Below are 16,240 nucleotides of genomic sequence, written 5' to 3'. Positions count from 1 at the left end.
AAAAAAAAAATTTTTTTTTTTACTAAAACTTATTGTTTCACATTTATTTTTATATAATTTATTGTGCAGCATAAATTTGTCAAATAGAGTTGCATGATTTATATGATTAAGTTTTTAATATTAGTAAAGTAAAAGAAACTCAAATATTCATATAATTTTTATAGTAGGTGCTATTGAAAACTTCAAGTGGGTTTTTTCAAAAAAGTAATATTTTAATGATATTAAATCAAATAAAAATTTAAATAATATAGTCTGAAAAGATCAATTTTTCAACTATAGTTGCATGCTTTATATATTAATAAACAGGTAATATAATACATACAGGTAATATAATAATATAATATATTAAAAAAAATTTAAAAGAAACAATTTTTTTCTTTTTTTACCAAGTGATACATCAACAAATTTAAACAGTTTTATTTTCTAGCTTAAAAAAAAAAAAAAGCTAAAACTTTTTATAAGAGAACTTTTTAAAATTATTTATCTAAAAATGAAATCATTTTCCTAGGGTTAATTATTTGAAAACAAATGGGACAAGTAACTGATACTCTTTATAATTATACGTAGTTTTAATTTCACTTTCTATTAACCTTATTATAAAAACATGTAAGACCATTAAATATTTATTTCAGTTTTTTATTTAACTCAAGTCAGATGAAATTTTAGTTTTTACTGATTATAAATATTTACAGATTATAATTTAATAATACAGTATCTCTGTATATATGTGTGTGTGTGTGTGTATGTTTAATAAATATTATAACTCTATGAATTATACCTACGTATATTTACGTGAGGTACAATTTACTTAGTAGTAAAAAAAAAAAAAAAAAATCTGGTACGCTTTATGATAAAATTTGGTGTAAGTAAGACGATTGCTTTTAATTTTATCATAAAAAAATCACTTTAGGAACTCGTTTCACATTATTCTTTAAAGAAATTTTATTCATCGTAAGCATAACACATACTTAAATTATCATTTAAATTTTCACAGCTGGTCTTGCCAAACTGACAGTGAAGTTCCCCGCAACTGTCAAGAAGTCTTATGGATCGATGATCTTGACATTCGTTGGGAAGAATGGAGAAAAAGAAAACGTGACGCTAACAGAGTAAGTTAAAACCCTCATAGTTTTCAAAATTAAGAAAGAGGAAGTACAGGGGTTGATCAAAAGAACCTTTCAGCAACGAGTGTTTTGGATGATTTTGTAAGGCAAAACTGTTGGTATAATCAGAAAGATCACGCTTGAAGCTCTTATATATGATGTCACTTTTATCGATGCTAAGTTCGTATGAACCAAAAGGAACATTGCAATTTAATAACGTCTATTTAGCTATAATACCTGAAATTTTGAAATCATTCTACAGGTTTGTAATATTTATGTAAAAATCCTTTTTTAATTATAATAGTACAGAAAAAAGAAATCGCCTTCTAACTTCCTAGATTTATTTTGGTCGATGTCAATTTAGCATGGTCCCATAGGCCATCATTTCTAAAAAGCTTCAAGCATGATCTTTCAAATTGTGCGGACAGTTTTGGCATGTAAAATCTTCCCAAACATTTGCTGCTGAATAAAAGATTATTTGCATAGAGTTACTGAAGAAGTGTTCTCCTAATTTTTAAAAACCCGCAATATTTTCGAATTAATTTTTTTTAAAAATTGCGAATAACTATGAGATTGTTTTAACTCAGATTTTTTTTTTATGTTGAAGCAGTATAATATTCAATAACTGATTACTACTTGCGCCTAGTACTTAGTTAAAAAGATGGTTGCTTATTCTAAAAAATAAAAAATAGTGCTAGTAGATGTATTTTACTGTTAGCATTTATTATGAAGAAAAAAAAAATTTCTATCAAACATAATGTATTATGTTATAAAAATGAGCATAGGTAACGCCCCCGATATTTATTTACAAATCGTAGCAAATCACACCTAATTGACGAGGGAAAAAACATGTTGGTGTTCGGCCTATGAAGCGTTTTCGCATGTGATTCGCGCATCCGTAAGCCGTTCGTCTTAAAAGTAGTTTCAAAATATCCGCATGTGCGTTCGCAGAGATGCCAACTTGCTCCGGACAGCGAATAAATATTATCGAATAGTAGTTTATTAATTGTGATTCTTTGTTTAATAAAGTCAATTTAGTAGATTGTTATCTACCACTGTTTCTAAATAATTCATAGGCTTATATATAAACCACTTTATCATGGTAAATCATGTTAAACCAGTTAAAAAGTAAGCAAAATTAGACAAATATTAGCAATTTTTAATTTGTAGTTATTTACCTTTATTAAAGTTATTTTGGCGTGTCCGGAGCAGTTGGCATCTCTGCGTTCGGGACAAAATGTGGGGTGAATGGTTCAGACAAATCTGCTTGCTGCCAAATACTCTGCTACCATGTTCTGCAGATTCAGCATAGCACAAGCCTTCTTTACTTTCTGACCATTTTATTACCACGTTTATAAAAACTTGCCTTCGTGTATGTCTGTCCGGGTGGAATTTTGTAATCGATTTTAAACTAACTTCCCGACTAGCTACAAACTTCAAATTTGGCACACAGTTCAGAATTGGATGACAATGCATGAAAATGAAGAGAAAAAAGACATACAAAGAAAAAAAAATTGAAATTTAAAAAAATTATTATTTTCGAGATTGTCTTTTGTTGTCGATTCCATTATTTCAAATTAGTATTACATGTCAGGTGAAAAGATTTTTATTGTCGGAGTATTTTTATTGGCTGAAAAATCACGTGGTAGGATCCAGTTTTTCCTCATTCATTTCCAGATTGTTTTGGTTGTCATCAGCATAAAACTAATGAAAGTCGTAAAGGTATTGTTTTTCTATAAAGATTTTTGTATCCCTAATTTAAAATGAAAGTTCTATTATTTTAGTAGTGGTCTTGTAGTAGTCTTGACTACTCTTGACTAAGAAAAATAATCTAAATAAAAATATATATTTTTAAAAACCACGTTTTTTGTAGTGAAGAATAATAATTGAAAAGTAATAATTTTTAAAAAATATAAAATAAAAATTAAAAAAATTATAATTTAAAATAAAAAAATTCAAAATAAAAAATAATATTTTTAAAAACCACGTTTTTGTAGTGGAGAATAATAATTAAAAAAAAATTGAAAAACGAAAAACGTGGGGCGCATGAAATACATAACAGTACATATACACATACATATACACATTTTCTTACTCATACACATGCACAGCCACATATACATCCACATACATATGCATATACACAAACATATTCCACATCCACATTCAGATACAATTACAATTACAGATATACATACACATATTCTCAAGAGCACACATACACACACTAATATAACATTACTGTTATGTATTTCATGCGCCCCACGTTTTTCGTTTTTCAATTTTTTTCTTAATTATTATTCTCCACTACTAAAACGTGGTTTTTAAAAATATTACTTTTTATTTTGAATTTTTTTATTTTTTTTAAATTTTTTTTATTACACTTTAGGAAGGATGAGAAGCTTTCCCCTGGCGGTGGAAAATTTCAAGCAATGCCCATATCTGATATTGTCGGTCAGTTGGATTCAGTTCAGGCTCTGTACCTGAGATACAATGGCTTCTTTACGAAAGGAAAGGAAACCTTTGGAATAGCCTCTGTCACCATACAGGATTCGGATGACAAATATATGTGAGTCACTTCAATTTCTTACTCCTTAAAATATTCTGAAACAATGGTGAAGTGAAATTCGTAGTTAAGGTTGTAATATGTTAAATTTTACAGCTTATTAGGAAAATTACGCATCTCGCTTGTTTTTTTAAAAAAGAAAAAAAAAGATAACCAATAAAAAATATTGACTTTTTTAAAAATTAAATTTGTTGAAATTTAATGGCTTAAAGTTAGTACCATTATAAGACATGAGTTCTTACATAAAACTGCAGCATCGCAGAGTACGTAAAACATCAATGATGTATTTGGCTTTAATGTTATACTATAATAGATTCTCAACCTTTTTAACGTTACCGCCCCCCTAGGGAGTAAAAAAAAATTGCAACGCCCCCACCCCTTTTGCGAAAATCTAGTTATTTTGAGAAAGGGGTTGGAGGGGGTGCTGAATTATAAGAAGCAACATTTTTAAGCAATTTTTTCAGAAGCTAAATTTGCTTGTTTTTTGTTTTTTTTTGTTTTTTTTTTAAATTTATGTGCACGTTAACTCGATATTTTTCTCCCGTCAGGTAAACGCAGTCTATTTGTTATGATAAAAATAAATACAGTATTGGAAAAAAATTACAACAAAGAAGCCTATGATTAAAATGAGTAATTTATTCTTAATTCGATAATGAAAAAAACACCCAAAAATCATTTTTACTCTAGAAATTATTATCAACGAAGCAATCAAGTAACTATGATAGTGGAATGAATTTACTTGAGGGTTCAGAGCCAGTTTCTTAACATTCGGTTCAATATTTTTAGTGAGGTGAAGTCGCAAGTACCCTCTTTTTATTTTTATTTCTTTATTTTTTATTTTTATTTTGTGACTACATCCGTCACAGCACTGAATCTTTGTTCGACAAGGTAGGAGGAAGGGAAGGCAATTTAAACTTTTTTGATGATAGTCCATAGCCCAGGCGAGTGGTGCTACCTTGAAGCCAAACAAAATTCTGTGAGAACATCACCATTTCAAAGTTTCGTTTCATCACTTGAAAGTTCGGCCGATTTCTCCTGAATCTGAACCTCTGCTGTTTCAATATTCACAAAATTCATTACCCATTGAGGGACTTCCAGGGAGAAAACATCTTTATAACGGTCGGAAAAGTCCATGTGTAAAGACTCAAGGTGTTAGCAATATTCTTGTGTATCGTCAGAGGAAATTTAACTATTATTTTCAAGATCCGATAAGATTGGAAATTGGCAAAACTTATTCCGATCAAAATTTTGTTTCGACAAAATATTTTTTTTAGAAAGGCAGAAAAAACTAATTTTGATGTGGTCAAATTGAGCTTGTGGCCTTGAAGTTGTAAATTAACACCATTAAATTTTGCAAATAAATCGATAATAGTCAACTTCTATCTTGAATTCTAGCAATTTGTCTTTCGAAACTACATTTCTGACTTCGAGGAACTCAAGTACAAAGTCGAAAAGATTCTAAAACCTATTGAGACAGGCGACTAAGGAAAGCCAGCGAATCTCAGTGTGTAGTAGCAAACGATTGAATTCATTGTTTGTATTTTTTTTACACAGCTTATGAATAATCAATCGTTGAGAGCATTACTGCGAATTTTGTTCACAGCAGAGCTTGACATATTGCAATGACTGATGTAAACGACTACTGAGATTTTTTTAACTAAATGCTGTCTTTGAATCCCTCTTCAAAAAGGCGATAAACCCACGATATGGTGCAGCCATTGCAGGAGTTTCATCAATGGCAAGAGATAATATTCGCAAGAGGAATATTTTTCTGTTTAAAATAATCTTTGGTAGTATTGAAAATAGATTCACATTGGGTTTCTACAATCAAGCTTCTTGCAAAAAGCATATCTTGAATAATTTTTCTTTCTTTAACAAACCGGACGTACGCCAACAGTAAAGCCTCATTACTTGGCGAGGTTGACTCATAAACTTGAGGGTAAAATACGTTGGATTTCAAAAGTTAGCATAAAGAAACTTCAATGACTCATCCATCTCATTATTTCGTCGCTACACTTCATCGTTGCTTATTGGTATATTTTTGATATATTTTTGATATATTTTTGATATTTTGCGTTGGTATATTTTTGATTACATTGGACGCAGCAGGATGGTACAAAACTGTTTCTAAAATTTCCTTGACAGCCGGCAGTATCAACTCTTTGCCGATGATATGAAAGATTCGCAGATTTAGCTAATAATTTTGATATATTATAAGAGGCTATCAAACTATCATCGCATTTTTGCGATGAGGTTGCTAGTAAGCCTGAGACCGAAGGTGCCATCAGAAACTTGTGCTTGATGCTCGTGAAAATGACAGATCTTTATTTGGTTTGTCAGGATGAATATTTTGCAAATGCTCCTGCAAACGGGAAGGTTTCATTGCCTCATTAGATAAAACTTTCTAACAAAGTAAACACTTGCGTGGTTGAGAGTTTAACGGCGATAGAACAAATCCGAACTTCAAGTACGTGACACTGTATTGACGACAATTCTTTTTGTTTATCGACATCGTTAGAGACAGCAAAATACAAACGGTGAAAGAAAATCAACCATTTCTCAAAATTAATAAATAATTTACAATAAAGCGCACGAACCTAGCCAAATAAACTGTGAAATTGAATTGAAACTGGGGGGAAGGACTAAAAGGAAGCTAACGAAAACCTTCATAAGAAACATGGGTCAAACCAAACATTCATACTGAAAGCACATGCATTTCAATTTTCGCCAAATGGCTCGTATGAGTCAAAGGTAAAAAAACTGACTCATGCTTTACGCTGGTTCGAATTCGAGAATATAGATCACATAAGTTTGTTTTATTGCTGGTACAAATGGTGAATCGGATAATCTTAATTTAATATATTGATTTAATCTTTCTTTTAACATTAGTTGTATATTAATTTTATTTATTAAATCAATAGTAATTTAATAATTTTATTTGGGAGCTTCAAAATTAAATTTGAATGACAAAACATGCTCATCGAACGCCCAAAACATACCCAACGCCCCCCTACTGCCCAAAACAAGTTCACTGCCCCCCAGCATACTCCTACCGCCCCCCGGGGGGCGGTATCGCCCCCGTTGAGAAACAATGCACTATAGCAATCAGTATCAAATTGGTTTGATCAAATTTCGTTCGGGTGACTGTGACGTAAAATGAGCCCCGTGATACTCTAGAAATTTAAGCGAATAATGATGAACTAAAAGTCACTGCTGAGATTGGTCAACTCCAAACTATTGTAACAGAAATAAATTATAACCAACTGTGCGAAATGATGTAAAGAATAACCTAAATTGGTCAATAGATCGACCCATATCTCATTGTATTGCAAAGCAAGATTACACACAGAAATGACTGCGGCAAAACTACAGAAATTAGAATTCGTCCATATTCACCTGGCCTAATCACTACTTTTTCCTCAATTTGGATACTTTTGTAACGCGAAACCAATTTAATAATTGTTGTTAAACAAAGCCTTTCAGGAAATTTTTTACTCTCGTCTGCCATGGATTTATAATACTGGTTTGCGCAGTCTGCTTCCTAGTAAAAAACGTTAAAATAAAATGTTTGTAGAAATAGAAACTTATAAGTTAACGACAAATTTCATTCTTGACATCCTATGATTTTTTTAAGGAAAGTGCCTAATTGAAAAGAGAATCCGCGTGATAGCTTCAGAAATATAACAGCTATAATTGATTATGATTATATGAGTATAATAGATTAACCAGTTCACATGAATGCATTTAAAACGAATGTAATGTCGTGCTAAGATGGATGCGTCTAGAATAAAAGAACGAGCAGAAATGGTTTTTAGGGGCAAGAGGTGAACGGGATGTGGACATTTATAGTCACATGTTTACTGTTTATGACGAAAACTGTTCATAATAAACCACTGTGAGTAAATGTTTTCATCCAGTAACAGCATCAAAATCAGATCTACTGAGACCCAAAACAAGTCCCTTGTGAAGCCATTACTGTCGTTAATGGAAAAATTAGCGTTAATCGAAGACTTACGACTAGGGACATCTGTGCAAATACTTAGTCGAGCATCGAGCATACATTGGAGCAATTGCCTTCTGTCCTTAAAATATATAAAAAAATTTCTGGAGGCATCCTTTTTAGTTCAGCTTCACACTTATTTTAAATTCTCTATTGTGAACTAGTCAATTAGTTAAATCTGTTTCTAACTATTCTGTCTTGGTGCCCTCATATTATCTTCCTCCATATCCATGTATCCTGGTACTGATATCGTCACTGTATTTCTGATGTTATATCACGTTTGTCTAACTCAATACACTTTTAGCCATTAATAAATTATTGGTACCACATATTTGACAATCATTTAAAAATTAATATTCTTTGATAATTAATTAAAATTTCAAGACCACTTTTATTTGTAACAAATTTTCTACCACTTTTAGAAAATTCCCAGAACTTAACATGGGAGACAATTTATTAATCTAATATTACCTATCCATGCGTGTTAAAAGTGTAACTTTACAATTTTTAATTCGAACTAAGTAGTGATGAATTAAATAAAGCAAACTACTACAACTCCAATTCAAAATATTAGAATAACCAAAAAAGGCATTGTATTACCTTATAAAATGCGTGATGTCTTTAAAAATAAACAACGGTGGCGAACGGAAAAATCATTAACCGTCCACAATTAGTTGACGTATGATATTATTGTTCACACGCGCCTAAAGAAGTATTAGAGATTTTATAAAAAAATATTTAAACTTTTCAAAATATTAAAATATTTCCAGAGGCGATTCAAAATATTAGAATATCTGTAAAATTGTGTGATTGGTCAACGTTAATCATAAAATTTGCATAAGTTGCGCCACTGTAGAGCTAGTACGCGTATAAAAGCTCGTTTGAAAATCAGATTTAGTTAGTTGGGAGTTAAAATGGGTCGAACGAAAGACATACCGGGCACTACCAAGACAGCGATTGTGACTCTACGCAATGAGGGAATTAGTCAACAAATGATTGCCAAAAAAGTGAATTGCTTTCAAGGAACTGTAAGCAAAATTTTAAAAGATTATTCTACAAATCAAAGTTTTAAAAATAATCTCTCAAATAGTGGTCGTAAACGAATAACCACACTGAGACAAGACAGAATGCTGAAACGTGTCGTCACTAAAAATCGCTTCAAGAGTTTGAGATTCATAAGTAGAAAGTGGAGAGAACAAGGAGTGGATGCCTCAACATCTACCACACTACGACGACTCCATGAACTTGATTTTCAATCACGTGTGCCCAAGAAAAAGCCGCTACTTACACGCAAGCAAAAACGAGCCAGAGTGAGGTGGTGCAAAGACAGATTGCAATGGGGTATTCAGGACTGGAATAACGTACTTTTTAGCGATGAATCGATGTTTTGCGTTTCCCACGGTCATCAGGGTGTCCGTGTTTGGCGTTGCAAGCAAGAAGCTTTTACCACAGATTGCTTGAAACGCTCAGTGAAGTTTAGCACTTCTGTAATGATTTGGGGGTGTATGGGTGCTGAGGGCTTAGAGAAGCTGTGCATTTTGAAAGGAAGGGTAAATTCTGAAGTATACAAGGAGGTACTTGAACATTTTATGATTCCGACATCGGAAGATCTATTTGAGGATGACTTTATCTTCCAACAAGACTCTGCATCTTGCCACACGTCAAACGCCACCACTACTTGGCTTACTAACAATAAAGTCAAATTACTTCCTTGGCCGGCCAATTCACCCGATTTGAACCACATCGAGAATATATGGGGTTTAATGAAAAAACGCCTTCAGGATTTAGCTCCAAAGGACAAAAATGAACTCACATAAAGCGTGAAATCCGTTTGGGCAACTATCAGCAAAGATGACTGCAAAAAAATAGCGCTTCGTATGTAAAATCGTTTGCGTGACGTTATTAAAACTAAGGGAGATGCCACTAAGTATTAACTATTCATGCAGATGTCATTTAAATTAATTATGCTATTTTTGTTCATGTTATTCTAATTTTTTGAACCACTGTGAAAATTTTTCTAATTTTTTGAACTTTTAGAAAAAATTCATTGTAAAAACTTTTGCAATATCATAATAATTTATTTATGTCATGTTCATCTACAAAACATGTAGAATGTGATAACACACTTCAAAATTCTCAGGTATTCATTTTTACCAAAACAAATGCATATCTCAAACCACTATGTGCTTTATTTATCATTATTCTAATATTTTGAATTGGAGTTGTATTACACCGCCTTCAAATAAACTTCTATAAAAAGAGTTTTGCTACCAGTTTTATCTTTTTTTACCCTGATTATCGCCACTCTGAGAATGCATATATGACTCACCCGTCTCGAAGAAGCTAAGTTTATACATTTTGTCAGGCTTCTGTCTAAATTAGTAAACTGCGTTTTTGTAACATTCCCTTTTATATAAGATTTATTTATTTGCATTTAGTGGTAAACAAAACCATGTTTAATTAAATTTATAAATCCAAGAATTAACAAGAAATTTGAAATATTCACTGCTACTTTATATTTAAAAATGAAATACTACGGGTAATCCGTAATGTTGCACCTGTGCCGATACTTTACTCTCATTTTGCAAACAAAAAACTTAAACTCTGAGAAAATTGATTCTTTACTTTTTCTTACATTATTTCCTCGAGCAAAAGCGCTCGAACCTCGTCTTCATCAGCAGCCAGCATACTAAAGTTTTTGAGCAAGCTGCTTCAATGATTCCAATTTTGAGCAAGCTGCTTCAATTTCCAATGATTTTAATTTCCTCGAACAAAGTTCTGGAACTACTTATCTAGCAATCACACGGACAGCTGACCCATCTCCTCCTACATCAAGGATCTCTGCCTATATCATGTGACTAGTGTCGAGACATCTTAAAATTAATATCTCTTTTATTGTTACTAATTAAAAACAAGTATTTTTTGGAGTGATAAATAACAGGAATATTCTATTGATCTACTCTAGCTCCATGTTCACACTAGTCCCTTTCTCACCCAAATTTTTTTCCTGCGTTCTTTTTTCCACCTACCGGACACCTGTATCCTGTTCTTTTTACCCTTTAGTACATGGTACTTTACTTTCACAGGTCCGGTAGGGTACAGGGCCTGTACCCTACCAGGCCTTTAAACTTTAAAGTGGCATCTTATAAAAGGAAGTGCCTGACAGTGTTACCACAAATTGACTACCGCTAAGAGATTCTTTTTCCCAGAATGCCCCGCATCTGTGCCTACCAGAAGTCATTAGTTCGTTTAAACTCATTTTTGGTTGATTAAAAAAAGCAAACCAAATGTAATTATTAAAATACGTAATGTGAGTTTTCACTAGTAAATTAAATAAATATTCCCAATAAACTGAAGTGAAAAGATGTTACCTGATTAAAAACGCTTTAAAAATATTTAAATAGGAAACAACAGTCGAGTGCCCTGGAATCTTGTTCTATTCATATGAATTCTGATTCCCTTGTTAACGACATTAGTTCCTCACCACCTCTCCGTAGCGCGTGGAAATGCATTTTACCCTGATTTGCCACTGTGGTTTTTCTTGTTCTGTTCTTCAACTTTTTCTCTCTCTCGGCTATTGTGGCTTTATTAAATTTTGTTTCTCACCTTTATTTTCAAATATTTCAATTTGGTAAACTTTTAGTTTCATATTTAAAATCACTTTTGTTTCTTGTCATTCATGTTTAGCAAGTCTTGAAAATGGGCGCCTGTTTTTGTGTGCTAGAACTGTTATTTTCTATTTATATATTTTTGAAACGAATGCTGTTTTTAATCAGGCAATATCTTCTATTGTTAAAAACGACGAATCAACCTTGAAAACCTTGTGTGTAAATTTGTTATTTAATATTTTAGTGTTTCGTTTTGTTACCAAACATATGAGTATAACATAGTTTTACCATTATGTTAACATTTACAGAAAATTTTTGAGTTGTAAATAGCAGGAATATTGATCTACTTTAAGGCCCATGTTACCATTAGCCCCCAATTCAAACCATATGCGATAAAAAGAACTATCTTAAAGGTTATATATTGAGTTTTGAGATAGTTTTCTTTTGTCTAAAAATGATCATTTAATTAAAAAAAATTAAAAACCTACTTGCAACGGAAAGTACATCATTACAAAATTTTAAATTTGGGAGGAAGTCGGATAAAATTTGATAAAATTATTGTATCAGTTTTTAAATCAATCTCAAACTAAAATCAGAGCAGAAATTGGAATTTTAAATCCAAGTAAAATCGCTCAGAGTAATTTAAATGACGTAAACGTTTAAGTTTATGCAAATAGTTTTAAAAGTTGAAATTATTTTTCAGATTTAAGAGTTGTGCAGATCCCGTCATTCTTACCGATCAACAATATCATACTTTGAAACAAACGGAGGCCAGCTGCTGATGAAAATATTGCGAAATTAAAAGAATAGAAAAAAGATTATGGATCCTTAAGCACAACATTTTACCAACCAAGAACTATTAACTGTTTGTTTACTTTCATGTTGTTCAATGTCTTAAATTCAAATAAAGAGCACTTTTAATAAAACGCTTTCTATGTTCTTTTCTCTTTTTCAAATTAGATAAGTTGAAATAAAATGAACAATTGTTTAGTAAATTTTTGCAATGCCTTTACAATCAGTTAAGTTATAAAATTACATTCAACATTAAAGTAACTACACTACAACATGGATTAACCCTTTGCACTTTAAATTGTTCTTTGATCTAATGTAGGTACTAAATCGTTTAAAATACTCATTATTATTGCAGGAGCAAGGTACTAGGGTTTGAACGTCCATGCCTATTCATCTTGAAATTATTTTTTAAGGTGAAATGAAAAATGGCATCCAATGTAATAAAACCTGTGTATAACGATACTGTCTATAGCGATAATGATATTTCCTTATTTTCCCGGTGAAATTCTTTTATACTCAATGTATTTTCAACCAGCTTACAATGATAACTTGATTTCTTGTGGCAAAATTTTTAAAATGCTGACAAAATTATGAAGTTTTCTGATAGCTTTAGATTTTAATTGATTACCACTCTATAAGATATTTTTCAAAAACCGTAGTAGTCGGCAACCCTGGAATGCTATGAAAATTTTCTTTGCTCCTCAAAATCTATAAAACTTCTACGAAGGTGTTTAGAAAATGTTCAAGGAGTTAGAATAGAGAAAATTACGATTCGATTATTAGTTCGAGAATTAAACTGTTAAAATTTTAGTAAAAAACCATGCTGGATGTTGGTCGATCAACTGTCCGTAACTTCCGGGTTAAAATTTGACGTGCTGATATGACCATTTTGTATCATGTTTTTTTAAAAAAAGCTCTTACAAAACTTTTTTTTCTAGAAATTCCTAATTGATTGAGAGTCATTGCAAATTTAAGTTGTTTTTTGTGATTTTTTTTTCGCAATTTTTGTTTTAAATAGTAATTATTTATCCGTTGATGAAGAAAGTTTATTTTTCCATCACGAGATCTTTGATTCTTTATTTTATAAGTTACCGCACTACTCGATGTCAATTAAAAGTAGCCGAAATAAATAAGAGAGAGAGAGAGAGGTCACATGATAATTTTTGTATAGTTGTGCCATTGCTACAATACTTTTTTTTGGTCAATTGATGAGTAGAAAATAGTTGTATGGGTCAGATGAATCACTTTTCACCACAACACGAAGGGTACATGTTTTATTTTATTTCATTTTTTTATAACAGTCATCGAACAGCCGACCGAATTTTATGAGTTTACGACTACCAATGTTCAACTCCATAGCCTTGTACTTTTGAACCCAGTCCAGAAGACAAGGGAACTCCTGGATAGAGTATTGGGAGAAATTTGCCTTCGTCGAGGACTTTTTGATGGAGCTAACCCGTATTTGCGTTAGATGGAGAGGAGGACCACGAGAACCTCCAACGGTTAGCCTGACGGCAAGGGGACTGTAATCCATGATCTGTCTACCTCTGAGGATATTTCACGTCAGCACTATGGTCGGTGCAATCCGGATGCGGAATTTGTATCGACTGGGATTCGAACCCGGTCAACCTCATTTGAAGGCGAACTCTCTATCCCCTGAGACATCGCGGCTCAAGGGTATACGTTACAAAGATATCTTCCTAAGCGTATGATCTTGATTGTCTCCTTCCTACTGTCAGGCATGAAGGTGGATCCTTGTCATGATATGAACAGCTGTGTTGGGGTCTTCTTCTGGCTCAATTGCAACCCTGAAAGGAAAGGCCAACGGGAAAAGTATAGAGAAGTTTCCACTGACAAGGTCCATCCTACAATGCAAACGTTCCTTGATTCCTGCAGGATATGGAATTTCTCAAGACGGTTTGTCCAATCATGTTTTGATGAACACATGATGTGAGGAAGTGAAACATCTATCTTTGCCCGCACATTCCCCCGAACTCAGTATACTAGAACTGTTATGGTCTATTTTAGAGCATTCAATCCTCAATCGATATCCTTCATCGACATCTCTCACATAACTCCATGAAGAATGGTAAATTATTCCACTGAACATTATTCAGAACTTGTATGATGTGATTCCCAGACGATTCCAAGCTGTGCGTGACAAAGGCTGTCCTACGCCATGTTAGTAAAGGATTCCTAATAAATCTAAGGTGTTTACATTATTTTGATAAACTTTGGTAAGTAAAAATTATTGAACTCTGATTTTTCACCAACACTTGTATTTGGAAAATCATTCTCAAAACCACTAAAAGTTGGTAAATAAGTTTTTTTTTATTGCAAAAGTAAATATGAATCAATTATATTTCTGCCGGTCTAGTTGTCATAACAAATTTTGTCACATTTTGCAATGAATTTTAATCGTTAATTAAAGAATCACATTGAATTTAATTAACCCAGACTTTATTTTAAAATATAATTCTTGCTACAACTGAAAAAAAATTCTATGACAAACCGCCATTTCAGTTCAATATCAAATCAAAATCAGAAGGAGTGTACAAAAAAGGAGTTCCCAGGTATAATTGACATTTTGTATATAACTTATCATATCACAGTCATAGTTTTATTTCAAGTGTGCTTAGTAGAATTAATTTTATCATCATTAATTTTATGATATCACAATAAAAATCTGTTGATTATAAATTGGTAATCCTTCTACACATTGTTTACTAAAATTAAATCTTTTGAAGTAAAGATCATATTATGAGAGACCCTGGGAAATAGCCTATCACCTACAGTGGAACACCTGTTGCGTTTGATGAAATAAAAAAGATATTTTTTCTTGATTAAAAACTTATTTTATCAATCGCTGCCAACGTGTTCAATCAGTTATTTAATCAGAATTTCAGTTTTCAGGATGTTGTCTATTTTATTCACGGGTAAGTTTGAATTATTATTTTTTTCAATTAAATTTATTTATGAATTGCTAATTGCCTTAAATGTATGTCAACGATTATAATATTCGTAATGTCTAGCGTAGATGCATTTATAAATTATTACTGATTTTAAAATAAAAGACAAAAAAACGTTTCTTTATGCTCGTAAAATTATAGTTGAAAAAAGTATTTAAAGAATGCCGTGGATTGTGATAGAAAAAGTCATTTGGTTTCAAAAATAGTGATAAAAAAATTGTTAACCTTTTATCAGATACTGGAATAAATACATTCCAAAAGATACAAATCTGTTGACTAGAATTAAAAATAAAATGTTCAAGAAAAAAATAATTATATCAGGCTAAAAAAGGTGTTTTGTTGTATTCATCTTTAAGTAGTTCACATTATTAATGAATACAATTTTGAAAATCAAGTAAGGAAGAGTTAGGCAAAGGCAGATAGGTGAGTAAAACCACATCTGGCACTTAGTGACTAAATAACTGCTGTCAAAAATCACATAAAACTAGTTGCAAATAGTCCATGGTATATGCGAAACTGAAAAAAGGAAACACTATTAGTAAAACCATTTAAGTTTTAATTAGATGTCCGGAGGGGCAAGTCATACATAACAACTTTAACGTATTTCGCGTAAAATTTTATTTTTATATTTAAAGTGGTAGTAAGATGCATGTTTTCTGTATATTCTTTGCATTCATAAACTTAATTTGCAATAATTTTCACCATCAAAATTTTTAAAAAAATTAAGTATATATATAAAAATGTGAAATTATCATATTGTTACTTTTGAACATAGCTGTAAATAATTTCGACCTATGTAAATATTTCCTGTGCTCATTTTAATTACTTGTTTTCAATTATGCTATCTCATTTATATACATGACAAGCAGGGCCGTTTTATCCATTAGGCACTGTAGGCAACTGCCTTGGGGCCCCGCCACGTTCAGGGGCCCTGTGCTACAGAGAAAAAAATTGACAATGTTTCTTAAACAGTAAAAATTTAATTCGAAATTTCAATGACGATTGTCTTGCTCTGTACATTACATCGACGCTATTTTAGTACATTTCTGAACGCATTCCAAATTAGATATTAATATTATGGTAGTTAGTTCATATATAACGCAGTAATATAATCGCAAGCAATTTTATCGCGGTAATTTTAACGCCGACTAATCAGATGACTGTACAGCAAGAGCAGATCAGTCGCATCAAGAATTCAAAAC

The 16,240-nt window shown here is 31.9% G+C and overlaps 2 protein-coding genes across 3 annotated transcripts in view; both read left to right on the top strand.

Annotated features, from left to right (window-relative positions):
- LOC107440430 (pancreatic lipase-related protein 2) overlaps positions 1 to 12,203 on the top strand; it is a 46,936-nt gene extending 34,733 nt beyond the window's left edge. The window contains exons 6-8 of one of the 2 annotated variants that reach the window (XM_071182112.1): positions 995 to 1,109; positions 3,493 to 3,672; positions 11,981 to 12,203. In XM_071182112.1, coding sequence (XP_071038213.1) covers positions 995 to 1,109; positions 3,493 to 3,672; positions 11,981 to 12,059 — 374 coding nt within the window. In that variant the 3' untranslated portion in view covers positions 12,060 to 12,203. Of the gene's footprint in view, positions 1 to 994; positions 1,114 to 3,492; positions 3,673 to 11,980 lie in introns of those variants that run through there. The other variant, XM_071182113.1, reaches the window with a different exon arrangement.
- A 2,672-nt stretch (positions 12,204 to 14,875) lies between these two features.
- The window catches only part of LOC122268220 (pancreatic lipase-related protein 2-like), a 32,243-nt gene continuing 30,878 nt past the window's right edge, over positions 14,876 to 16,240 (top strand). Inside the window, exon 1 of the mRNA XM_043052975.2 lies at positions 14,876 to 15,005. Within this exon, the coding sequence (XP_042908909.1) occupies positions 14,984 to 15,005 (22 nt within the window). The 5' untranslated portion in view covers positions 14,876 to 14,983. The remainder of the gene's footprint in view (positions 15,006 to 16,240) is intronic.

This window comes from Parasteatoda tepidariorum, chromosome 6, assembly GCF_043381705.1.
Source record: "Parasteatoda tepidariorum isolate YZ-2023 chromosome 6, CAS_Ptep_4.0, whole genome shotgun sequence".
Lineage (NCBI taxonomy): Eukaryota > Metazoa > Arthropoda > Arachnida > Araneae > Theridiidae > Parasteatoda > Parasteatoda tepidariorum.
This window is presented reverse-complemented; position numbering and strand designations above follow the sequence as displayed.